The 27,401-nt window shown below is 36.6% G+C and overlaps 1 protein-coding gene across 12 annotated transcripts in view; it reads right to left on the reverse strand.

Annotated features, from left to right (window-relative positions):
- The window catches only part of PPP1R9A (protein phosphatase 1 regulatory subunit 9A), a 303,872-nt gene that overhangs the window by 101,408 nt on the left and 175,063 nt on the right, over nucleotides 1-27,401 (reverse strand). For all 12 annotated transcript variants that reach the window (XM_032874822.1, XM_032874813.1, XM_032874796.1 and 9 more), the window contains one exon: nucleotides 7,816-7,920. In XM_032874822.1, coding sequence (XP_032730713.1) covers nucleotides 7,816-7,920 — 105 coding nt within the window. The remainder of the gene's footprint in view (nucleotides 1-7,815; nucleotides 7,921-27,401) is intronic.

Consider the following 27,401-nt stretch of genomic DNA (forward strand, 5'->3'; position numbering starts at 1 on the left):
TTAAGTATTTCATGTTTTCAATGCTAACATAAATATTTTTTATCTGAATTTTCAATTCCTTCTTGTTGCAAGTATACCGAATAGAACTGATTTCTGTACATCAACCTATGCCCTGTAACCCTGTTTGACTCACTTACTAGTAGTTCTAGTAGCATCTTTGGTAGATTCTTTAGGTCTTTCTAACATAGATGACCATCTCATCTGTGAATAAATTGTTTTACTTCTTCCTTTTCAGTCTTTTGTGCTTTTCATTTCTTATTTTTGCCTCATTGACCTAGTTATGAGCCCCAGGACACGGCTGAAGAAAGTGGTGAAAGTGGACACACTGACATTGTTCTTATACTAGACAGAAAGCATTTGGTCTCTCATCATTAAGTATAGTATTAGCTGTAGATTTCATTTATATGTTATCTATCACATTGAGGAAATTCTCTTATATTTCAAGTTTCCTGAGTTTTTTCTGGTCTCCAACTTCTGAGATGAGCATATGAACCTATGATTTTTCTCCATGCTTCTATCAGTATAGAAAATTCCACAGGTTGAATTTCAAACATTAAATCAAACATGCATTCCAAAAATAAATGTCATTTAGCCATAATGTATTATCCTTTTCATATATTCCTGACTTCAATCTGTTAAATTTTGCTAAGGACTTCTATATCTACATTCATGAGCAATACTGGTATGTAATAACTTTTGTTTTAATGTCTATTTCTGACTTTAATATGATGGTAATGCTGGTCTCATAAATGTAGCTGAGATGTGTCCTCTCTTTTATGTTCTGGAAAAGTTTATATAGAAGTCATGTTATTTCTCCCTCTAATGTGTGGTAAGATTCACCAACCAAACAAATTGATACTGGAATTTTCTTTGCTGGAAAACTTAAACTCTAAATTCATTTTCATGTGTACATTTACACACACACACACACACTCTCAACTTTTTCTTGAATGAGCCTTGGTACTCCATCATAGTATTGTTTTCTAAGAAATTTATCATTTATTCTAAGTTGCATTTATTAGCATAAAGTTCTTGATAATATTGGCCGATCCTTTTACTGTTAGGTCTATAATGATGTCCTCTCTTTTATTCTAACTTATATAATAAATTATCCCAAAATTTATAGACATTTTATCTTCCATATCTTCTCTGAGTCAAGAATTCAGGAGATGCTTGACGCAGTTCTGGCTTGGTGCTTCTCACTAAGTTAAATCAAATGTTGACAGGGCTGCAAGTATCTCAAGGTCTTACTGAGGCTGGAAGATCTTGCACCAAGGTGCCGCCCTCACAGAGCTGGTTAGTTGGCACTGGCTATTGGCAGGCCTAACTTCTTCCTTGTGTAAGCCTCTCCAGAAAGCTGTCTGAATGTCTTCTCAACGTGGCAGCTGCATTTCTCCAGAGCTGATGATCCAGAAGACCAAGGTAGAAGCCACATGCCTTTTACAGCCTAGCCTCAAAAATCACACCTCACTATTTCCTTCATACTCTAATCAACAAGACTAGTCAGGAGTAAATGTGGTGGAAAACTGAACAAGAGAAGCAATGCCCAGAAGAGAGGATCATCAGAGGATCATTTGCTTGGAGGATGCTGTATGGAAAACATGGTAAAGTGACAGAAACTGACTTGGTGTTCGGACAACATTAAGTACCATACTATAAGAAGAATTCATTCATCGAAAGAGTGATCTTTGAACTGAGACTTGATAAGAGTAAAGATCATATGATTTTTTTTTTTTTTTTTGGACAAGGGTGCAAGATAGAGAATGGTACAAATAAAAGATAATAATTTGAACATATTACATTTGATGTGCCAAATGAAATTTAATTGACTTTGAATGCCACATGAAGATCTCAAGTAGGAAGCTGAATAACTCTCAAGCTTAGACGAGAGAGGATGGAGATTTAAGTAACAAAAGGAAATTGAGAATGGGCCAGAAAAGCTAGAAGAAAAAAGAAAAAGAAAAAGAAAAAAAGCCATAGCTTTAAAATAAATTGGTAATCTGGAAGATTAAATTGAGAAAACTCAAGAATACATTTTAAAAAATGTAAACAGATGGAGATCCTGAGAGAAAAGAACATGCCAGAGGATATGGCCGAGGTATCTAATTCCCCATTTAATACTGGTTTGAGAAAAGAAGATCAACACAATGAATAATAGAGAAAGAAAACAGTAATAGAAAATTTCCCAAATTCAACTTCAGATTGAGTTCCAAGCAAAACAAACAAACAAACAAACAAATACAGATCTACTTATAGCCTGATAAAAATTTCAAAAACCAAAGAGGGCAACAAAATCCAAAGCAGAAAACCATAAAGGGCTACAAATCAGATTAATACTAACACTCTCTTTACCAATTGTAGATATTAAAAGACAATGGAAAATACCTTCATAATACTGAAAGAGAAGGATTTTGAATTCAAATACTATACCTACTTATATTTCAGGGCCAAATGATACATTTTTAGACATGTAAGCTCCCTGGCAGCTATGTATGACCCAGAGGAAATCAAGAAGGCTAGAAATAAATTAAGTCAGGTTCCATTAGAACCTTTATGCCTTGAAAAGTGACACAGATTGAATGACATAAAATTACATTTTATTTCCTATCAGTCATACTTGATTCTAGACTAATACTTTCATAACCATAACATTATAAATATGATTTATTGGTTTTAATTTTTGAATGAACTTATAGAAAAACAGCATAAGACAACTGTAGCCATTTAATAAAAAGTACATGTCATAAACTCTTGTAAAAGTTTTTAACTGAACAATAAAACCGATAGGTGAAAGTTTTATAATAAGCAATCATTAAATTTTTACCTAAAACTGAAAAATCAAAGAATAAAGAAAAGACTTATACTGGTGCTTCCAAAAGAGCTAAAAAGAGAAACCTGTAACAACGGTTTCCTCTGCAGACTATCAGATCCTGTGCCTTTGTTAGAAATGGCTATAAAATTGACTCAGTTTTCTAACAATCTACATGAACACCTAAGAAGGAATCAGAGTTTTCAGAAGAAAATAATAATCACTAAAGTTTCACTGAATTTCAACTTTTTCTAGGCATTCATTACATGTTTTCACTCATCTAATACTCATCTCAAATGTACGTGAGGTACTATTATGATGCCCGGTTTATACGTGAATAAACTACAGCACAGGGAGATTTTAACACTTCCATAAACACAGCTTCCATTTCACAAGTCAGAATCTGAACCTATGAGTTCTGGCTTCATGGGAGAAAAGGTAGTTACTAGAGAAAGACAATTATTCCTAGTGCTAAGTGCATAAAGAAATATCAGTGAATACATTAAATAATATTTATAATTTGTAACAGAATTATCTCCATGATTGTACCTATCCTGTGGCTATCTTATAATTAAAACACATTTTTCCCTTGTCCACAGAGATAAAACATGAGAGACTGAGTCAAATGTCTACATTTGGGACATCTCTGACAAAACAACATCATAGAAAGCTAAATTACATACCCAAAATTAATTGGAAGGTAGTTTGTGTAAATTTTAATTAGTCCCTTAATATCTAGAGATTCCTGCTTTCTTTTCAGAGGTATATGATCAGTATTTTTATCATTTTGAACTAATTATTTTTATTTTTCTAATAACTTTATAATTTCATGTTTAAAAGTATTTTCCCATTACTTTACATGGACCAACAGACATCAGGATCTTCTAAGGATCTCCAAGAAAAGCATCATTTAGTATGTTCTGATTAAAAATGGATTTTAAGTAGCTAAACCTGTGGATTCAAATGAACTGAATCTAAACTATTTAAATTATGCTTTATATATTGTAGGATCTGACAATAAGAATAGAACATTTTTCTAACTTTAACTATATTACATTTGGCAAGTTACCTTCTAATAAGCATCAAAAAGATTACAGGTTTTCTTTTTTTTTTTAAGATTTTATTTATTTATTTGACAGAGAGAGATCACAAGTAGGCAGAAGAGGTAGAGAGAGAGGGGGAAGCAGGCTCCCCGCTGAGCAGAGAGCCCAATGCAGGGCTCGATTCTCGGACCCTGAGACCATGACCCAAGCCGAAGGCAGAGGCTTAACCCACTGCGCCACCTAGGTGCCCCAAGATTACAGGTTTTCAAGTAATTTACAACATTTTCTTTTTAGGTTTTCACCAGGAAATATTGAAATATACAATAAATACACTCCAAAAAAAATTTTTTTTTAAGAATTTATTTATTTGACAGAGAGAGATCATAAGTAGGCAGAGTGGCAGGCAGAGAGAGAGAGAGGAGGAAGCAGGCTCCCCACTGAGCAGAGAGCCCGATGCGGGACTTGATCCCAGGACCCTGAGATCATGACCTGAGCTGAAGGCAGAGGCTTAATCCACTGAGCCACCCAGGCGCCCCCCAATAAAAATTTTTAAAAGAAGAAACATACAATAGAAACATACTAAGTAGTATGAATCTAAAGTCAAAAGGAGAGCCGTAAATGTGTTATGCACTACATATTAGAGAGCACGAGTTAATCCAGAAAGCGAATGGACTGACAAAGTATGCAGAATTGCCTAGAGCATGGTACTGAACCTTGGTCAAAGCTGCGAGATATACTAACCAGGGAAAAAAGGTGTTTTGCAAATAGGGGTCCATGAGCTGTTTCAAGGCAAGACAGACTAACCTGTCAAAGTTGTTTGGTAATAATCACTGGATTTATTTCTTCTACCTAGATTTTGTGGAGTCCAGGGGTTTTCAATGATTTCAATGAGAAATCCCTACCACACACAGATTTTGGACTTCTTGGTACCAAGATGCTCCATACACATGCCCGTGGTGGTTTTGCATCTGGAGACCAGCAAGTCCTGCGAGGCCCAGAAGAGGGATGATAAAGAAGACTGTGTCTTGAGTTCACCATGCCCACCCTTTCCCCTGCTGTTGCTGTGCTGCATTATTTCTGACTATGAACTATTTAAGGAGTCTTTTCCTAATCAATTATGTTAAATGATTACATGATATTAGCATAGTAGTTATCCTCAATGCTTAGTTTTTAAATGACATCAGTAAAATGAAGGAAATAGTCATTGTTTACTGATACTTTGAGTCAGGCCTAGACTTCCAGTCCCCCAGGACCCCTCACCTGGTTTGAGCCGAACTACTTCTTAACTCATAAAAATGATGCAGAGTTGAAAAACATATAAGCCTTAAAAATTATCACATTAAAATACCTGTAATTTCTCCAGTGTGTTAAAAAATATCATAGTAATGGAGTCTTTTGTTAGTAGTATTAGTTCATAAACTCAGGTATTATAATTTAAAGTTTAATAAAATAAAGCAGACTGAGGTCAGATGGGAAACGATTCTCTGTAAGGGCAGACGAAGTCACAAAATTCACTGTGTGATTTTGATGCATATCCAAATCCTGGTACCAATTTCATATACATTTCCATGAAATAAGTAAAAATCTTGACCTCTAATACTTCAGAAATAATCACCAACCAAATCTCAGTTTCATTTTTCTCACCACTTCTAGCTTCCTATCTTTCTCCCACTTGTATCTTTAGAGCCATGGCTTCCACACATTCCTCCCAGATATGTGCTTAGTAGTTAGGAAAAATATCAAACTAAATTTACTAATTTTTCAGATATCCCTTTTTGAAAATAAATTTCAGTAACCACTAAATGTGATAGCTAAGTTATCATTTATAATCATTACCACCTAAATTATATTCACAGAACTTCAATATTACTTTTGATAAGTTAAAATTGAGAAAAGACTTACTCCTTATATTCCATTAACTAAGACCCTGGGCTAAACAATTTGGGGTATAAGGAGGGGTAAAGGTCCCATTTAATATCAAGATTTGTGCAAAGTGAATGAGGAAATAAATGTATGCCTTTAAAAGATGAAAGTAATATTCTATAACCTCAAGGTTAAAAAAGTAGTATGAATGATGAATGCTACCAGGAAGAGAGACCACTAGGGGATATGGAGGTCAAGGAGGATTTCTTGGAGGGTAAAGGAGTTGAAATATGTTCCTCAAGATAAGTAGGTTCTAAACAGAAGACAGTATCTTAAACAGAAGAAATGACAGAGAGAAAGGCACAATAATAAAACAATAACTCAAGTCACATTTGAAGGAATATGGCTACCCCAGTGTGACTGTACCAAAGCATGAATACAGGGAGAGGTACGTGATAAGACTGGGTGACGAAGGATTTTAATACCAGGATATAGAGCTTCGATGCTGTACAGAATGGGGGGCCACTGAAGGTGTCTGAAGAGGAGAGGCACGTGACGGATGTGGAATTATCGCTTCTACCCAAAGGTCCCAGATCTTCCAGGACTTGAGTTACACAGAATGAGTTCATTCCTTTTGCCAAAATAGCCCTTCCTAGATTTGAAAACTGCTATTATTTTCCTCCACTCGGAGGAAGTATACAAAGAACAGACTGAAAAAGGGAGAGACTAAAATCCGAAGATAGCTGAGATGCCATTTGTAATTTGTAGGAGGATTGAAATAAAAAAGGATGGCTATGATTTCATGGAACTAAAAACTTCCTTGCAACTGAAAAATGTTCTTATAAAAAAAGAAAGAAAAAAGAAAAATATTCTTACAACCTGAATGTGTATCTTATTTATTTCACTTTAAAATTCATTTCAAATCTTAATGGGCAGCTTTACAACCAAAGTTCTCTACTGACAGAGGAAAGTGCTGTCTCAAGAAAGGACAGTAATCTGCAGAAAGACAGTCCCGTTTCCTGAGTGAGCCCACCCACGCAGCTCTAAGAGAGCCATCAGACGGTTCTTCCTGTGCTCTTTCCAATTATTTCACACACTTTTTTCAGGATTATGGGTAGTCTTGAAGCATCAACATAGCACCCATAAAAGTCACTGATGCTGTATTCCTTAAACACTTCCTTCAGCATGAAAGGGTATTTTCCAACTAAAAAATATCTAAATTTTAAAACTTAAACCCATGTTTGTGCAACATAAAACCCGCTGCAATAAAATCTCCACGTTACCCTCTTTACAGTAATAGTGATTCAATGATATTTGGCCGTGACACTCTGATGATAACACTAAAACATTTTGATAACTGCCCATACTAATGTCACCTATGTGTTCCTTTGTAGGATTGATGGGAAAATATAAAGACATAAGCAACATAATATTTAAAAATAAATACCCTATGACCAAATAAAATGGATTTCAAACCTTGATCTTAGTTGGCTCAGGACTATTTTCTTATCTGTTTTCTTAGCTACAATTTTCAGAACCCCCAGGACAGATATATATTTCAAGGTTAAAAAGAACGTACCCTCTGTCCTATTAAGTTGGCAGAGTTACAATTTACTGAAGATTAGTCCTATAAAGTCTATACAGAGATTTTTTTAAATGCATGTATAAACCTCAAATAATTTAGCCAGTTTATCTAAAAACATGTAGCACTAGATATATGTATAACCATTTCAATTTCTATTTACTGTATTACTAGTTTTATTAAAAGGATTTAGAGTCTAAATTCATGTTTGTTGAGGACTTAAGTAGAAATTTTATGCAGTTAGGCATACTAACATAGTTCAGTGATTAACCATATTGAGTCACATCGTACATTTCATATCTTTGTGTCGTCCTAAAATACCATAATTTTTGGTCTTATGTTACATTTGCATAAACCGATTACAATAAAGAAGGAAACATTAAAAATTAAGGCAATTGTTAAGTATTTAGATAAAATCTTCATTGTAATTACATAAAATGATAGGTATAATCTAGAAAACTAAAATATAACAAAATGTTAAATAATAAAATTATATATATCTGAAGACACATATTTACCTGACATTGCCCTTGGTGTTTCTGAGAACAGTTGCAGCAAAATTCTGTGTGACACCCACCAAGCTGATTCCATCCACTTCCACAATCTGGTCATTGACTTGTATTCTTTGGAAAGAGGAGAAAAATTAACCACAATTAACTTTTCTGATAGTACATTACCATTTTCAATACATGATTGACAAAATACTTGATTTTTATGATACTCTTACTGACCTGAAATTTGTCTTTTATCCACCAGCTCCCAATCTTAGTCAAATACTTAATGTTTTTAAAAGACTGTTTTGAAAAACAGATTGTTTCGAAAAGCAATACTAAATGGAGAGATTCAGGTTACCCAACATTTGTATTCCTATCACAACAAATTGACAACTGCTAACGTATGACATACTTACATCCTTTCTTGTCCTTAATGAATTACATAAAACCTATAAGATCCAGCTGAAATATGCTGTGGGCTTCCTCCCTAGTCCTTCTTCCCACCTCTCCTCTTCAGGAAAAAAACATCAGGAATTGCAGGTAATCCGTCCTATTCAAGTTGTACGCTTAACACAGATAATGCTCATAACTGTATGTATGTGTTTATGTGCGCACACATGTATATAAATGTATATGTTTATGTTTAAGAGCATATATAGTACTAGTGTTCTTTAATGTTCTATCTTGTTTATTGTTCTTTACTGTTTAGTGTTCTTTATACACATGTTTTATACATACCATTTTTTAAATATTTTATTTTATTTTCAGTGTTCCAGAATTCACTGTTTATGCTCCACACCCAGTGCTCCATGCAATACGTGTCCTCCATAATACCCACCACCAGGCTCACCAAACACCCCACCCTCCGCCCCTCCAAAACCCTCAGTTCAGTCTCTCATGGTTTGTCTCCCCCTCAAATTACCCCCAGTTCACTTCTCCTCTCCGTCTCCCAATGTCCTCCGTGTTATTCCTCATGCTCCACAAGTAAGTGAAACCATATGATAATTGACTCTCTCTGCTTGACTTATTTCACTCAGCATAATCTCCTCCAGTCCTGTCCATGTTGATACAAAAGTTGGGTATTCATCCTTTCTGATGGAGGCATAATACTCCATTGTATATATGGACCATATCTTCTTTATCCATTTGTCCATTGAAGGGCATCTTGGTTCTTTCCACAGTTGGGCGGCTGTGGCCATTGCTGCTATGAACATTGGGGTACAGATGGCCTTTCTTTTCACTACATCTGTACCTTTGGGGTAAATACCCAGTAGTGCAAATGCAGGGTCATACGGTAGCTCTATTTTTAATTTCTTAAGGAATCTCCACTCTGTTTTCCAAAGTGGCTGCACCAACTTGCATTCCCACCAACAGTGTAAGAGGGTTCCCCTTTCTCCACATCCTCTCCAACACTTGTTGTTTACTGTCTTGTTAATTTTGGCCATTCTAACTGGTGTAAGGTGGTATCTCAATGTGGTTTTGATTTGAATCTCCCTGATGGCTAATGATGATGAACATTTTTTTCATGTGTCTGTTAATCATCTGTATGTCCTCTTTGGAGAAGTGTCTGTTCATGTCTTCTGCCCATTTTTTTGACGTGATTATCTGTTTTGTGGGGGTTGAGTTTGAGGAGTTCTTTATAGATCTTGGATATCAGCCCGTTGTCTGTGTTTTCATTTGCGAATATCTTCTCCCATTCCGTGGGTTGCCTCCTTGTTTTGTTGACCCTTTCCTTTGCTGTGCAGAAGCTTTTGATCTTGGTGAAGTCCCAAAAGTTCATTTCCGCTTTTGTTTCCTTTGCCTTTGGAGACATGTCTTGAAAGAAGTTGTTGTGGCCGATGTCAAAGAGGTTACTGCCTATGTTCTCCTCTAGGATTTTGATAGATTCCTGCCTCACGTTAGGTCTCTTATCCATTTCGAGTTTATCTTGGTGTATGGTGTAAGAGAATGGTCGAGTTTCACTCTTCTATACATAGCTGCCAATTTTCCCCACACCATTTACTAAAGAGACTGTCTTTTTTCCACTGTATATTTTTTCCTGTTTTGTCAAAGATTCTTTGACTGTTGAGGGTCCTTATCTGGGCTCTCTACTCATTGGACCAGATGGACCTCATAGATATATACAGAACATTCCACCCTAAAACAACAGAATACTCACTCTTCTCAAGTGCACATGGAACTTTCTCCAGAATAGACTACATCCTGGGTCACAAATCAGGGCTCAACCAATACCAAAAGACTGAGATTATTCCCTGCATATTCTCAGACCACAATGCTTTGAAACTGGAACTCAACCACAAGAAAAAGCTTGGAAGGAATTCAAACACTTGGAAGCTAAAGACCACCTTGCATAAGAATGTTTGGATCAACCAGGAAACCAAAGAAGAAATTAAACAATTCATGGAAACCAATGAGAATGAAGACACTTTGGTCCAAAACCTATGGGATATGGTAAAGGTGGTCCTAGGGGGAAATACATAGCCATCCAAGACTCCCATTTTTCTGGAAAAATCCAGAATATACCAGCTCTCTTTATACCTTAAAGAACTGGAGAATCAACAACAAATTAAGCCAACCTCACACACAAGAAGGGAAATAATCAAGACTAGAGCAGAGATCAATGAGATAGAAATTAGAGATAAAGTAGAACACATCAACAAAAGTAGAAGCCGTTTTTTTTGAAAGAATCAATAAGATAGATAAACCACTGGGCAAACTAATCCAAAAGAAAAGAGAGAGGATCCAAATTAATAAAATTATAAATGAAAAGGGAGAGATTATGACTAATGCCAAAAAAATTGAAACAATCACCAGAAATTATTATTAACAGTTATACGCCAATAAGTTAAGCAACCTAAATGAAATGGATGCATTCTTAGAAAACTATGAACTTCCAAAACTGAATCAGGAAGAAATTGGCAACCTGAGTAGACCAATATCTAGTAACGTGATTGAAGCAGTGAGCTAAAAACCTCCCAAAAAACAAGAGCCCAGGACCTGACAGATTCCCTGGAGAAGTCTACCAAACATTCAAAGAAGAAATAATATCTATTCTCTTGAAGCTGTTTCAAAAAATAGAAACAGAAGGAAAACTTCCAGACTCTTTTTATGAAGCCAGCATCACCCTGATCCCCAAACTAGGCAAAGACCCACCAAAAAAGAGAATTTCAGACCAATATCCCTGATGAATATGGATGCCAAGATTCTCAACAAGATCCTACTTACAGGATCCAACAGTACGTTAAAAAGATTATCCACTATGACCAGGTGGGATTTATCCATTGGATGCAAGGGTGGTTCAACATTCGCAAATCAACCAATGTGATGGAATAAGTCAATAAAAGAAGAGAGAAGAACCACATAGTCCTCTCAATTGATGCAGAAAAAGCATTTGACAAGATATAGCATCCATTCCTGATTAAAACGATTCAAAGTATAGGGATAGAAGGAACATTCCTCAACGTCATAAAATCTATCTATGAAAAACCCAAGTGAATATCATCCTCAATGGGGAAAAGCTGACAAGCCTTCCCTTTGCGATCAGGAACATGACAAGGATGTCCATTCTCACCACTTTTATTCAACATAGTACTGGAACTCCTAGCAACAGCAATCAGACAACAAAAAGAAATAAAAGGTATTCAAATTGGCAAAGAAGAAGTCAATTTCCCTCTCTTCCCAAATGACATGATACTTTATATGGAAACCCAAAAAACTCCACCCCCAAACTTCTAGAACTCATACAATAATTCAGTAATGTGGCAGGATACAAAATCAATGTACAGAAATCAGTTGCTTTCTTATACACTAACAATGAAAATATAGAAAGGGAAATTAGAGTATTGATTCCATTTACTATAGCACCAAGTACCATAAGATACCTGGGAATAAACCTAACCAAAGAGTAAAGGATCTGTACTTGAAGAACTACAGAACACTCATGAAAGAAATTGAAGAAGACACAAAAAGATGGAAGAGCATTCCATGCTCATGGGTCAGAAGAATAAATATTGTTAAAATGTCTATACTACCTAGAGCCATCTATACTTTCAATGCCACCCCAATCAAAATGCCACTGGCATTTTTCAAAGAGCTGGAACAAACAATCCTAAAATTTGTATGGAATCAGAAGAGCCCTCGAACTGCTAAGGAAATGCTGAAAAAGAAAAAACTGGGGGCATCACGTTGCCTGATTCAAGCTTCACTACAAAGCTGTGATCACCAAGACAGCATGGTACTGGCACAAAAACAGACACATAGACCAATGGAACAATGTAGCAAGCCCAGATAAGGACCCTCAACAGTCAAAGAATCTTTGACAAAACAGGAAAAAATATACAGTGGAAAAAAGACAGTCTCTTTAGTAAATGGTGTGGGGAAAATTGGCAGCTATGTATAGAAGAGTGAAACTCGACCATTCTCTTACACCATACACCAAGATAAACTCGAAATGGATAAGAGACCTAACGTGAGGCAGGAATCTATCAAAATCCTAGAGGAGAACATAGGCAGTAACCTCTTTGACATCGGCCACAACAACTTCTTTCAAGACATGTCTCCAAAGGCAAAGGAAACAAAAGCGGAAATGAACTTTTGGGACTTCACCAAGATCAAAAGCTTCTGCACAGCAAAGGAAAGGGTCAACAAAACAAGGAGGCAACCCACGGAATGGGAGAAGATATTCGCAAATGAAAACACAGACAACGGGCTGATATCCAAGATCTATAAAGAACTCCTCAAACTCAACCCCCACAAAACAGATAATCACGTCAAAAAAATGGGCAGAAGACATGAACAGACACTTCTCCAAAGAGGACATACAGATGATTAACAGACACATGAAAAAAATGTTCATCATCATTAGCCATCAGGGAGATTCAAATCAAAACCACATTGAGATACCACCTTACACCAGTTAGAATGGCCAAAATTAACAAGACAGTAAACAACAAGTGTTGGAGAGGATGTGGAGAAAGGGGAACCCTCTTACACTGTTGGTGGGAATGCAAGTTGGTGCAGCCACTTTGGAAAACAGAGTGGAGATTCCTTAAGAAATTAAAAATAGAGCTACCGTATGACCCTGCATTTGCACTACTGGGTATTTACCCCAAAGGTACAGATGTAGTGAAAAGAAAGGCCATCTGTACCCCAATGTTCATAGCAGCAATGGCCACAGCCGCCCAACTGTGGAAAGAACCAAGATGCCCTTCAATGGACAAATGGATAAAGAAGATATGGTCCATATATACAATGGAGTATTATGCCTCCATCAGAAAGGATGAATACCCAACTTTTGTATCAACATGGACAGGACTGGAGGAGATTATGCTGAGTGAAATAAGTCAAGCAGAGAGAGTCAATTATCATATGGTTTCACTTACTTGTGGAGCATGAGGAATAACACGGAGGACATTGGGAGACGGAGAGGAGAAGTGAACTGGGGGTAATTTGAGGGGGAGACAAACCATGAGAGACTGAACTGAGGGTTTTGGAGGGGCGGAGGGTGGGGTGTTTGGTGAGCCTGGTGGTGGGTATTATGGAGGACACGTATTGCATGGAGCACTGGGTGTGGAGCATAAACAGTGAATTCTGGAACACTGAAAATAAAATAATATTTATTAGAAAAAAAGTTTTAACATTTTGCCATTTTGCATTTAGGTTGTTAACTACCTGGAACTTATTTTTTATTATAATATGTGTTAGCAATCTATTTTTATGTTTTCCAAGTGTTATAAATAAATACCTTAACAACATTTTTACTAAGAGTTCATTTTTCCTCCACTGATTTGTAGCTTCATCTGTCTCGGTTTAAAATGTGCATCAACATGTTTTGGGTTTTCTATTAGTTTCTACTTGTGTATCTCTGCACACTCTATCGCTTCCTAATTAGTTTTGACATTTCATAGGATAATTCCCTCCACCTTGTTCATTGTCCTCAAATTTTTCTGCTCTATTCTTGAGCTTTTTCTCTGCATAATTAGTTTTAGACTTACTTGCCGAGTTCTCTAAAAACACTCGTTGAGGTCTTAATAAAATCATACTGATTTTTAGATTAGTTTGGAGAACACTGACATCTTTATCATATTGATGCTTCCCATCAATAAACCTTGTGCCACTATAATAACTCTGGACAAGTGCTGGGTGTACCATATGTTTTTGCTATCTGTTAAGAAGAGTTATTTAAAGCTTGAAAATAAGAATAAAAAGAAGAGTAACCTGTCTTTTCAATATGATTAAGGTGCATATTTAGCAGGTCCACCCAAGGATAATTTGGGGGAACCTATTTTCATTGATCCACTGTTTACAATTGATTAAAATCCTGGATATACTTAAGTTGCATATTAATTTGCAGATTTTTCTGTCTGGAATAAATTCAGGTAGTTTCCTTCTGTTAGAAAAGATAATCCCATAGGCCATGATTTATTTCCCTGTAGAATATTAACTAGTTTATATCTAACTTAGTAATGTTATTCTAATACTACTTTATTAACTTGCCTTTAACTACATACTTCCTAAATGTCCTCTGAATCACATTTACCGCATCTCATTGGTTCTCTCATTAATTAGTGAGTTAAGTAAAGTCTAATCTGTGTTCATTTTATATGTATAAAAGTCATTTTTTTAACTCTCTGAATATTAGCCTACGATGGCTTCGGAGCTTCTACCCAAGATTCGAGAGTGGATTCACAAAGCCAGGGCAACTGTTCCCACAGAAATACATGCTGTGGGCTGGTTAAGCCCCCGCATAATTGCTTGGGGCCCAGAGGGATTCTAAAGCAGCAACGGAGCACTATCTTTGTTAACACGTTTTTTTCCTAATGTAGTATAGTATTGAACTTTTTTCTGGCTTTGGCCATTTTGGTTCTGGATCGAGTTTGCTCTAAACAACAACAATGAAGAATAATCCCCCACTGGTAGCAGCAATGAATAGGAGTGAAATTTTATATTCTGACCGCCCGAGACAGCTATTGGGGTTATAGGAATCTATTATCTCTCATGGGAGAGGTGATTAAAAAAAAATTTGAGTTACTAACCTTTAATTTTTTTTTTTTTTGTCTGTTTGCGGGCTTCAACTATTTCATAAAAAAATTTCCTGAACACTAGAAAGGAAAATAGCCCTTTGAAATCTTGAATGGTGAGTTTTTGTATTTCTTTGATTACTTAACGCTGTTTCTGAGGTTGCAGAACTGAAGTGACAAATTCTCTGTGTTGCTGTAACTGAGAAAAGCCGTTGTCTCTCACTGTGTATGCATGAAATATGTTCCTAACACAGAAGGGTATTCATAAATTAAATTATAAAGTCTTGGAAGTTAAAGGAGTGATAACCTGGTTCACAGAGAATAGCAAGCACTCTCATAAATCTTATATTCTAGTATCTAATGAAAAGTTCAAACATGCTAGATATTTAAGAAAAAAATCTTTCTTAAAGATTCTGCTAGAAGCTCAGCAATATTTTAATAGAAAGCCCAGTTCACATAGTAAAAGTGAATCTTCAGACAAGTAAGACTAATTTAATAATTTTGGTTTAAGATATATACCTATGTTTTCTCCATGATTTTGTAAAGGTATGGGTTTGTATTTTCCAAATGAAGAGATTAATTAATCTGAACTTCCTAATATTCTGATATGGATACTGATAAGATTAACAGTACTCCTATATAAAGCTTAAGACATGTAGGAAAATTAGATTGTGTTTAACTAAACCGAATCATAATTCTGACAAACTTTTATATTAATGATAATTATGTTTTATAGAGTGTCAGCTTAAAACACGATTTCCCAGATTTTTAGTTATCTCCAACGCCTTGGCCATAAAAGCATAGCTTTTAATATATACAACTCTGCTTACATTAAAATGTTACAAAGTTACAAAAAATAAATAAATAATAAAATGTTACAAAGTTACTCTAGCTTTGCATCATGTTTAGGAATGTGTTTATCTCCACATGTTAAGAAGATGTAAAACTGGTGTGTGTGGCTGCAGAAAATGATAACTGCTAGTCTGGTACTGCCTGTGCATGATGGACAATCATTAGCAAGTCCCCATCCACCTGTAAAGGTTGTTAACTAGAAGTTGGTTAAGTAAGCTGTAAGTTAAGTGTAATATGAATAATTGAGATGATGCTAGCAGCAACAGTGACAGAAAAAAATATAATTGTGTGGGTGAGGTAATGGGATGAAATTTTTTTTGGGGGGGGATAACAAGTTAGATCTACAGTATCAGCCTGTTTTAGGATATGAGAGAACATAATGAAAATCAAAACTGGAGTGAAAAGCAAGTTGACGAAGGTTTGAAGAAGTGATTTTTATTTATTTTTATTTGCCTTGGTCTATACCATCTGAGTCCAAAAAGAAGATATAAAATGAGCTGGATTTTTATAAAATGCATTCAGTCTTGAAGGACGGACTGAATTATATTATCCATAATATGATTTAGAAGAAAAGAGAATAGTTCTTCTACTACTAGAGTTACGCAGAGTGAGTCAATTCCTATTTCCATGATGGTCCTTCATATATTTGAAAACTGCTATTATGTTCCTCCATTAGGGTTGAGGATGAGAAGAGACTAAAGAAGGGAAAAATTAAAATCAGGAAGACAGTTAAGAAGCCATTTGCGATTTGTAAAAAGCTTGAAATGTGGGGCACCTGGGTGGCTCAGTGGGTTAAAGCCTCTGCCTTCGGCTCGGGACATGATCCCAGGATCCTGGGATCAAGCCCCGCATCGGGCTCTCTGCTCAGTGGGAGCCTGCTTTCTCCTCTCTCTCTCTCTGCCTGCCTCTCTGCCTACTTCTGTCAAATAAATAAATAAAATCTTTAAAAAAAAAAAAAGCATGAAATGTTAACAACACAAAATGATGAATGAGAACCCCTTTTACTTCATACCCTCATCAGCATTTGGTGTTGTCAGTGTTTTGGATTTTGGCCATTCTAATAGGTGTAATGGTATCTCATCATTGTTTTAACATGCAATAACTCAGATTGGGAGAAAACATTTATATATCATATATCTGATATGGGACTTGTGTCTACAGCATTATAAAGATAGTTACAACCCAGTCACAAAAAGACAATCCACTTTAAAAACCAAGTCAAAGAAAGATAATGTAGGATCTCACTTATACGTAGAATCTAAAAACCAAAACAAACAAATAAACCAAATACAAGACTCACAGATACAGAGAACAGACTGGTGGTTGCCATAGGGTAGGGAGGTGGGGTGTGGACAGAATGACTGAATGGGGGTCAGCAGGTACAAACCTCCAGCTACAAAATAAATCAGTCATGGGAATGTAATCTACAGCATGGTGACTACGGTTAATAATATTAAGTGTAAGTTAAGTATTGCATATTTGAAAGCTGCTATGAGAGTATGTCTTGAAAGTCCTCATCACAAGAAAAAAAAGGAAAAAAATTATAACTATGTCTAGTGATGAATGTTAATTAGATTTACCATGGTTATCATTTCACAATGTATACAAGTCATCATGTTGTACACCTGAAACTAATATAATGTTACATGTCAATTATACCTTAAGAGAAAAAAAGTGGGCAAAGGATCTGAACAGGCATTTCACCAAAGAAGATACCCAAATGGCCAAGAAGCACATGGAAAAGATCCTTGACATCAACAGCTATCAGGGAAATGCAAATCAAAACTAAAATAAGATGCCCCTTCACACCCACTCGGAGATGATTATGATCAAAAGACAGATAATAACAAGTGTTCATGAGGACGTGGAGAAATTGTAACTTTCATACATTACCAGAGGCAATGTAACATGGTGCAGCTACTTTGGAAAACCATCCAGCAGTTCCTCAAAAGGTTAAACATAAAGTTACCATGTGACCCAGAAACTGCACTGTTAGGTATATACCAAGAAAAATAAGGACATGTCCACACAAAAATTTGTACATAAGCAGCATTATTGATAATGGTGAAAAAGCAGAAACCCAAATATCCATCAACTGATGTCAGAATAAACAAAATGAGGTATATTTGTTCAATAGAATATTATTTGGAAATAAAAAGGAAGGAAATGTGATACCTGCTACAACATGGATAAACCTTGAAAGCGTTATGCTAGTGAAAAAAAAGTCAGTCACAAAAGACCAATATATATTGCATGATTCCATTTATATGAAATGTCCAGAAAAGGCAAATCTCTACAGACAGAAAGAAGATTAGTGCCTAAAGCCGGGAGAAGAGGGAGGAGTTGGGAGAAAAGGAAAATGATTGTAAATGGATATGGAGTTTCTTTCAGGAGTGATCAAAGTGTGCTAAAATTAATTGGTGACACGTTTTGAATATTCTGGAAACCAATGAATTCTATAATTAAATAAATGAACTGTATGGTATGTGAATTATATCAATAAAATGTTAAAAATACATCTTAAAGAACAACTTTATCCAAAACACCACCAGCTTTGTCATTCCCATAAAATATATTTCTAAATCACTTAGTGTAGCTATCAAGTTTCTTCAGCACTGGGTCTTAATCTAATTCTGACATTTTTATCCCACATTATCCTTCTTGATATTTAATCTTATTATCATTCGTCCCCATCTGCCGCCACCCTTCACCATGCACAAGACTAGAGTACTGTACCTCTAAGAAATAGAAATAGTGCTGAAGTTTAAGAACCTTTGGTTGGTAATTGGGCTAGAGGGTGGGCTCCTTAAATATTAATAAGTAGATCAAATATTATAGTGAATTAATAAATCTAGTACACAGCATATGTTTCCCTTCTTCCCATTTGATCTATGTGGTTGAGGGACACAACTCTGTTCTCCCATAGAGGAGGTCCAGGACCACTTTTTTCTTTCTTTCTTTCCTTTTTTTTTTTTTTTTTTTTTTTAAGATTTTATTTACTTATTTGAGAGAGAGAGATTGAGAGAGATTGAGAGAACAAGCATGAGTAGGGGTAGAGGGAGAAGCAGACCCCTGCGGAGCTGGGAGCCCAACTTGGTACTTGATCCCAGGACCCTGAGATCATGACCTGATCCAAAGGGAATGGTATTTCAATGCTGTTTTAATTTGCACTCACTGATGACTAGGGATTTTGAACATTTTTTCATATGCTATTGGCCATACATATATTCTTCTCTGTGAAATGGCTGTCAAATCTTTGGTCCGTAATTTTAAAAATCAGGTTGCTGTTATTTCCTTGTAAATGTTCTTCATATTCTGTATGTGTGTTTTGCAAATATTTTCTCCTTACCTGTAACTGTGTCTCTCAAAGTAAAAAAAAGTTGTGATTTTTAATGAAATTCAATTTGCCAGTTTTTTCTTTGATGGTCCGAGCTTTTTGTGAGCTGTCTCAGAAACCTTTATTTACTGTGACAATACAAAGATTTTCAACTATGCGTTCTTTTAGAGGTTTCATAGTTTGAACTCTAACATCTAGATCTATGATTGATTTTGATTAATTAATCAAAGCTAATTAATTATGGTGTGATAACATTTGTGCTCAGGTATTTTTTCTCCCCATATGGATAGCTGATTCTTTTTCTGCTAGTTGTTGAAAAGACTATACATTTTAGCACTGAGTTATCCTGGCACTTTTATTGAAAGTCAACGACTACATATGTCTCAATCTATTGCTTACTTTCTATTCCACATTTTTTATTTTATACCAATATCACATAGTCTTGGTTACTGAGGCTTCATAGTAAGTCTTATAAAATCAGATAAGATCAGTCCTCTAACTTTATTCTTTTTCAGAATTTTTATTCTAGGTCCCTCGCATTTCCATATGCATTTTAGAACCAGCTAACCAATTTCTTTAAAAAAAAAAAATGCCCACTGGGATTTTAACTGATATTTCTTTGAATCTACAGATGAATACAAGGACATGTGACATCTTAACAATATTGACAACACCTGTTATAAACATTGCTATGTATCCATTTATTTACCTAGCGTATATCCTATTACCATCAGCTAGTATCAACTCAACTACATTTTCATTTTTGTCCAACAACTCCCTCACATAACTAAGAACTGTAAGGCAAGCCATATCCTGAAAAGACTGTTCACTTTCCTGCCTTTGTATCCTCTATGAAACATGTGCCCATACATCCCTTTGTCTTCTCAAAAGCTTTCTCCTAAAAGCCCAGCTCAAATGTTAACTTCTCTTTGAGTATTTATCTATTTACCCAAGCCCAGTGATCTCTTCTATCCTTTGAACATCTTCTATACCATATGTTTTATACCTTCACCTAATGTTACATGTTACCAGATAAATGTTTATTATTTCTTGAGGTATAAGGTCTCCCTGAGCAAATAGATTGCCAACCTCATGGGTCTGACATCTGAGCCCAGAGCAATAATTATACACTGTTCCTGTTATTAAACCATTTTGGAGAATGAGAAAAGAAAGAGTTCCTTTTATGTGTCGTTTATTCTCTGGATAGGACAAAAGTTAAATGTCCACTTTTAGGATAACATTTTTTTTATACACTGATGTTGGTAAGACTCAAAAGAGGCAAATATCCTAATTATTGCCTTCCTTTCCATCATTCTATTTTTACCAGTCTCTTTTCTGTGACAACATCTTCTCTTGGCCAGTTGTCATTTAGTATTTTTTTCTCAGAGACTGTCTAGAAAACATCTGTCTTGATTAAATCTTACTTAATTTTAGTAGCATTTTTTAAAAACTTTCTATCTTTGTGTCTGTGTACACATAATTTGTGTAATATAATGTAACATTTCCTTGCATTGCTTTACAAAAGTAATTTTGTTGTGCAGGGTTGTGTTTGGAGTGGGGACATTGAGTTTTAAGTTGATTCTAAACTACTTTCATGGCCAAAATTATTACTTTATTTCTTCCTAACCTTTAAAATCTAGTGGAATGCTATCAGGCAGTATACGCTCAACACATGCTTGGACAGCAATAGTTTCTCAATGCTTCTGAATGACCAATGACCGTTGAAAACCCATGGCATTTCTCCAAGAAACATCCATGGCAGTTCAAGTGCCTGATTTACCAGTAGAAATTCTTTCTCTTTCAACTCTTTAAAATATAGTTTGTATTTTGAAACGCCAAGTTAAAGTTGAATTATAGAATTTGAAAAATGAACACAGCTGGCCTTTGGGGAGGGGGTGGGAAGTAAAGCTGAAAGGCTCAAACTCTCAAAAGGAATGTCATCGTTATGCTTTTATGGAATGAAAAGGTGGTAAGGTGTTCTAATCGGGCAAGAGCATTTGAGAAGGTAGACATTTTTTAAAAAGATAAAAGTCAAGGATGGGTGCGAGAACTACTAAGTACAGGACAGAAAACTTCTAAAACGGGTTTTCTATGTAAGCCAATATGTACAGGGCTAGCATTTACTGGGGAGGAAATAAAAGTCAAAGCAAAATATAGGTTTTTTACATTGTCAATAGACAGAGTAATTACAGTTGGAAGAAAATGAGGATGATGATTGTATTAATGGACAAGAATAAAGGAAGTACAAGCAAGATCAAAGAAATTTCTGAAAATATACATCCTTGTACAGGATAATTTAGATAGAATGCAATGCAACAAATACAATTAGAGGGACATTTCTAAGTACTCTAATCAGAAGGAAGACAGCAAAAGTGCTAGAAAAATATAAGTAGAGAAAATAATAGCCTTGCTTCATTGATTTGATTGATTCATTCAGTCAGTAATTTAGCAAGAGTGAGTCGATCCTGACTGTACTCCAAGAAGAGTGAGAGTAACTGGTATATAAATTTGAATGAAGTATGATTCCTGTTTCAGAATATCACACATACACACCCACACACACATAAATATTTGCAGAAGTACAGAGATATATGTGTATGTTGCAGGAACTGGAGAGATGGAGAGTGTGAAATATTTAAGTAAGTGTGCTAAGAAAGGTATGAACAAAATAAGTTCACATTAACAGGGGAGGGCTACTGACTCTGTGAGGTGAGGGTCAAGTGGAACCAGAGCAAAGAAAAAACTGAAAATAGATGGATTCACAATGAAGTCATGGTGTTTTTGCAAATAAGCCAAGAAAGTCATCAGCTATCATATACAATGCTATCAAAATAAACAAAAAGAAATGGAAAAGTGACCCTCACAAAGACTAGAGATTATTGGAAATTATCTATAGGAAGAGTAACAGAACACACATTAAAAACAAAAGTCACGAGGGGGGGAGGAATCAAGACGACAGAGAAGTAGCGGCTGAGACTACTTCAGGTAGTGGGAGATCAGCTAGATAGCTTATCTAAAGATCGCAAACACCTACAAATCCAACGGGAGATCGAAGAGAAGAAGAACAGCAATTCTAGAAACAGAAAATCAACCACTTTCTGAAAGGCAGGACTGGCGGAGAAGTGAATCCAAAGCGACGGGAAGATAGACCGCGGGGGGAGGGGCCGGCTCCTGGCAAGCGGCAGAGCAAGGGAGCACAAAATCAGGACTTTTAAAAGTCTGTTCCGCTGAGGGACATCGCTCCAGAGGCTTAACCGGGGTGAAGCCCACGCAGGGTCAGTGTGGCCTCAGGCCCCGCAGGTTCACAGAAGGATCGGGGGTGTCTGAGTGTCGCAGAGCTTGCAGGTATTAGAACGGGGAAGCCGGCTACAGAGACAGAGCCGAGGAGTGACTCTCAGCTTGGGGTTACCTTGAACCCTCGGTCAGCTCGGAGCGCGGCCGGAGGCCAGGGTGACGGGAGTAATTGGGCGCTGTTCTCTGAGGGCGCACTGAGGAGTGGGGCCCCGGGCTCTCGGCTCCTCCGGGCCGGAGACTGGGCGGCCGCCATCTTCATTCCCGTCCTCCGGAACTCTACGGAAAGCGCTCAGGGAACAAAAGCTCCAGAAAGTAAACCCGAGCGGATTATTCAGCCCGGCCCCTGGTAAGGGCGGTGCAACTCCGCCTGGGGCAAAGACACTTGAGAATCACTACAACAGGCCCCTCCCCCAGAAGATCAACAAGAAACCCAGCCAGGACCAAGTTCACTTACGAGGAGTGCAGTTTCAATACCAAGGAGAGCAGCGGAATTCCAGAGGAGGAGAAAGCAAAGCACGGAACTCATGGCTTTCTCCCCATGATTCTTTAGCCTTGCAGTTAATTGTTTTTTTCTTTTTTCAATTTTTTTCTCTTCTTCTGCTAAATTTTTTTAACTTTTACCCTTTTCTTTTTTAACATTTTTTAACTAGTTTATATAATATATATATATATTTTTTTTTTCCTATTTATATTTTTTCATTATTGGTTTTCTTTTTTTATTTGTTTCTTTTTTTTTTTTTCCTTTCTGAACCTCTTTTTATCCCCTTCCCCACCCTTCACGATTTGGGATCTCTTCTGACTTGGCTAAAGCATATTTTCCTGGGGTTGTTGCCACCCTTTTAGTATTTTACTTGTTCTTTCATATACTCTTATCTGGACAAAATGACAAGGCGGAAAAATTCACCACAAAAAAAAGAACAAGAGGCAGTACCAAAGGCTAGGGACCTAATCAATACAGACATTGGTACTATGTCAGATCTAGAGTTCAGAATGACGATTCTCAAGGTTCTAGCCGGGCTCGTAAAAGGCATGGAAGATATTAGAGAAACCCTCTCGGGAGATATAAAAGCCCTTTCTGGAGAAATAAAAGAACTAAAATCTAATCAAGTTGAAATCAAAAAAGCTGTTAATGAGGTGCAATCAAAAATGGAGGCTCTCACTGCTAGGATAAATGAGGCAGAAGAGAGAATTAGCGATATAGAAGACCAAATGACAGAGAATAAAGAAGCTGAGCAAAAGAGGGACAAACAGCTACTGGACCACGAGGGCAGAATTTGAGAGATAAGTGACACCTAAGACGAAACAACATTAGAATAATTGAGATTCCAGAAGAAGAAGAAAGAGAGAGGGCAGCAGAAGGTATATTGGAGAGAATTATTGGAGAGAATTTCCCCAATATGGCAAAGGGAACAAGCATCAAAATCCAGGAGGTTCAGAGAATCCCCCTCAAAATCAATAAGAATAGGTCCACACCCCGTCACCTAATAGTCAAATTTACAAGTCTTAGTGACAAAGAGAAAATCCTGAAAGCAGCCCTGGAAAAGAAGTCTGTAACATACAATGGTAAAAATATTAGATTGGCAGCAGACTTATCCACAGAGACCTGACAGGTCAGAAAGAGCTGGCATGATATATTCAGAGCAATAAAGGAGAAAAAGATGCAGCCAAGAATACTATATCCAGCTAGGTTATCATTGAAAATAGAAGGAGAGATTAAAACCTTCCAGGAAAAACAAAAACTGAAAGAATTTGCAAACACCAAGCCAGCTCTACAGGAAATATTGAAAGGGGTCCTCTAAGCAAAGAGAGAGCCTAAAAGTAGTAGATCAGAAAGGAACAGAGACAATATACAGTAATAGTCACCTTACAGGCAATACAATGGCACTAAATTCACATCTCTCAATAGTTACCCTGAATGTTAATGGGCTAAATCCCCCAATCAAAAGACATAGGGTATCAGAATGGATAAAAAAACAAAACCCATCTATATGTTGCCTATAAGAAACTCATTTTAAACCCGAAGACACCTCCAGATTTAAAGTGAGGGGGTGGAAAAGAATTTACCATGCTAATGGACACCAGAAGAAAGCAGGAGTGGCAATCCTTATATCAGATCAATTAGATTTTAAACCAAAGACTATAATAAGAGATGAAGAAGGACACTATATCATACTCAAAGGATCTGTCCAACAAGAAGATCTAACAATTGTAAATATCTATGCCCCTAACGTGGGAGCAGCCAACTATATAAACCAATTAATAACAAAATCAAAGAAACACATCGACAATAATACAATAATAGTAGGGGACTTTAACACTCCCCTCACTGAAATGGACAGATCATCCAAGCAAAAGATCAACAAGGAAATAAAGGCCTTCAATGACACACTGGACCAGATGGAAATTAAAGAAGAATTGAAAAAATTCATGGAAACAAATGATAATGAAAATACAACGGTTCAAAATCTGTGGGACACAACAAAGGCAGTCCTGAGAGGAAAATATATAGCGGTACAAGCCTTTCTCAAGAAACAAGAAAGGTCTCAGATACACAACCTAACCCTACACCTAAAGGAGCTGGAGAAAGAACAAGAAAGAAACCCTAAACACAGCAGGAGAAGAGAAATCATAAAGATCAGAGCAGAAATCAATGAAATAGAAACCAAAAAAACAAAAGAACAAATCAACGAAACTAGGAGCTGGTTCTTTGAAAGAATTAATAAGATTGATAAACCCCTGGCCAGACTTATCAAAAAGAAAAGAGAAAAGACCCAAATAAATAAAATCATGAATGAAAGAGGAGAGATCACAACTAACACCAAAGAAATACAGACAATCATAAGAACATATTATGAGCAACTCTATGCCAACAAATTTGACAATCTGGAAGAAATGGATGCATTCCTAGAGACATATAAACTACCACAACTGAACCAGGAAGAAATAGAAAACCTGAACAGACCCATAACCAGTAAGGAGATTGAAACAGTCATCAAAAATCTCCAAACAAACAAAAGCTCAGGGCCAGATGGCTTCCCAGGGGAATTCTACCAAACATTTAAAGAAGAACTAATTCCTATTCTCCTGAAACTGTTCCAAAAAATAGAAATGGAAGGAAAACTTCCAAACTCATTTTATGAGGCCAGCATCACCTTGATCCCAAAACCAGACAAGGATCCCATCAAAAAAGAGAACTACAGACCAATATCCTTGATGAACACAGATGCAAAAATTCTCACCAAAATACTAGCCAATAGGATTCAACAGTACATTAAAAGGATTATTCACCACGACCAAGTGGGATTTATTCCAGGGCTGCAAGGTTGGTTCAACATCCGCAAATCAATCAATGTGATACAACACATTAATAAAAGAAAGAACAAGAACCATATGATACTCTCCATAGATGCTGAAAAAGCATTTGACAAAGTACAGCATCCCTTCCTGATTAAAACTCTTCAAAGTGTAGGGATAGAGGGCACATACCTCAATATTATCAAAGCCATCTATGAAAAACCCATCGCAAATATCATTCTCAATGGAGAAAAACTGAAAGCTTTTCCTCTAAGGTCAGGAACACGGCAGGGATGTCCATTATCACCACTGCTATTCAACATAGTACTAGAAGTCCTAGCCTCAGCTATCAGACAACAAAAAGAAATTAAAGGCATCCAAATCGGCAAAGAAGAAGTCAAACTATCACTCTTCGCAGATGATATGATACTATATGTGGAAAACCCAAAAGATTCCACTCCAAAACTGCTAGAACTTGTACAGAAATTCAGTAAAGTGTCGGGATATAAAATCAATGCACAGAAATCAGTCGCATTTCTCTACACCAACAACAAGACAGAAGAAAGAGAAATTAAGGAGTCCATCCCATTTACAACTGCACCCAAAACTATGAGATACCTAAGAATAAACCTAACCAAAGAGACTAAGAATCTATACACAGAAAACTATAAAGTACTCATGAAAGAAATTGAGGAAGACACAAAGAAATGGAAAAATGTTCCATGCTCCTGGATTGGAAGAATAAATATTGTGAAAATGTCTATGCTACCTAAAGCAATCTACACATTTAATGCAATTCCTATCAAAGTACCATCCATTTTTTTCAAAGAAATGGAACAAATAATCCTAAAATTTGTATGGAACCAGAAAAGTCCGCGAATAGCCAAAGGAATATTGAAAAAGAAAGCCAGAGTTGGTGACATCACAATTCCGGACTTCAAGCTCTATTACAAAGCTGTCATCATCAAGACAGCATGGTACTGGCACAAAAACAGACACATAGATTAATGGAACAGAATAGAGACCCCAGAAATAGACCCTCAACTCTATGGTCAACTAATCTTCGACAAAGCAGGAAAGAATGTCCAATGGAAAAAAGACAGCCTCTTCAATAAATGGTGTTGGGAAAATTGGACAGCCACATGCAGAAAAATGAAATTGGATCATTTCCTTACACCACACACGAAAACAGACTCAAAATGGATGAAGGACCTCAATGTGAGAAAGGAATCCATCAAAATCCTTGAGGAGAACACAGGCAGCAACCTCTTCGACCTCAGTCGCAGCAACATCTTCCTAGGAACATCGCGAAAGGCAAGGGAAGCAAGGGTAAAAATGAACTATTGGGATTTTATCAAGATCAAAAGCTTTTGCACAGCAAAGGAAACAGTTAACAAAACCAAAAGACAACTGACAGAATGGGAGAAGATATTTGCAAACGACATATCAGATAAAGGGCTAGTGTCCAGAATCTATAAAGAACTTAGCAAACTCAACACCCAAAGAACAAATAATCCAATCAAGAAATGGGCAGAAGAGGGAGCGCCTGGGTGGCTCAGTGAGTTAAACCCTCTGCCTTCGGCTCAGGTCATGATCTCAAGGTCCTGGGATCGAGCCCCGCATCAGGCTCTCTGCTCAGCGGGAAGCCTGCTTCCTCCTCTCTCTCTCGGCCTGCCTCTCTGCCTACTTGTGATCTCTGTCAAATAAATAAAATCTTAAAAAAAAAAAAAAGAAATGGGCAGAAGACATGAACAGACATTTCTGCAAAGAAGACATCCAGATGGCCAACAGACACATGAAAAAGTGCTCCATAT

This window comes from Lontra canadensis, unplaced genomic scaffold (genome assembly GCF_010015895.1).
Source record: "Lontra canadensis isolate GAN:19392208 unplaced genomic scaffold, GSC_riverotter_1.0 scaffold2, whole genome shotgun sequence".
In the NCBI taxonomy this organism is placed as follows: Eukaryota; Metazoa; Chordata; class Mammalia; order Carnivora; family Mustelidae; genus Lontra; species Lontra canadensis.